The sequence below is a fragment of the Merops nubicus genome, unplaced genomic scaffold (genome assembly GCF_000691845.1).
Source record: "Merops nubicus isolate BGI_N331 unplaced genomic scaffold, ASM69184v1 scaffold46831, whole genome shotgun sequence".
Taxonomy (NCBI): domain Eukaryota; kingdom Metazoa; phylum Chordata; class Aves; order Coraciiformes; family Meropidae; genus Merops; species Merops nubicus.
Genome location: NW_008591125.1, coordinates 699 through 1022, shown reverse-complemented (window position 1 = coordinate 1022; position 324 = coordinate 699). Strand labels below are relative to the sequence as shown.

The 324-nt window shown below is 69.1% G+C and overlaps 1 protein-coding gene across 1 annotated transcript in view; it reads left to right on the top strand.

Moving 5' to 3' along the window:
- Window positions 1-52: 52 nt before the first annotated feature.
- LOC103782382 (tanabin-like) overlaps window positions 53-324 on the top strand; it is a gene marked incomplete at its 3' end in the record, with an annotated part of 907 nt that continues 635 nt past the window's right edge. The window contains exon 1 of the mRNA XM_008950151.1: window positions 53-314. Coding sequence (XP_008948399.1) covers window positions 53-314 — 262 coding nt within the window. The remainder of the gene's footprint in view (window positions 315-324) is intronic.

Here is a 324-nt window from a genome sequence, read left to right as displayed (position 1 = left end):
CTTCCCTCTGCTCCGGCACCCCGACACCCCGGCAGACACCCCGACACCCCCGATGCTGAGCACGGAAAGTTTCACCGGGGCGAGAGCCCTGGGGGAGGAATCGCTGCAGATGTGGGACCTCAACAAGCGGCTGGAAGCCTACCTGGCCCGAGTGAAGTTCCTGGAGGAGGAGAACGAGGTGCTGCGAGCCGAAATCCAAAGCGCCCAGAGCAGCCCCGGGGGGGACTCGTGGAGGGCACGGTCCGAGGCCGAGCTGCGAGCCCTGCGGGAGGCGCTGGGTCGAGCCTACAGGGAGGAGTGCACGGCCGGGCTGGGCCGGGACCA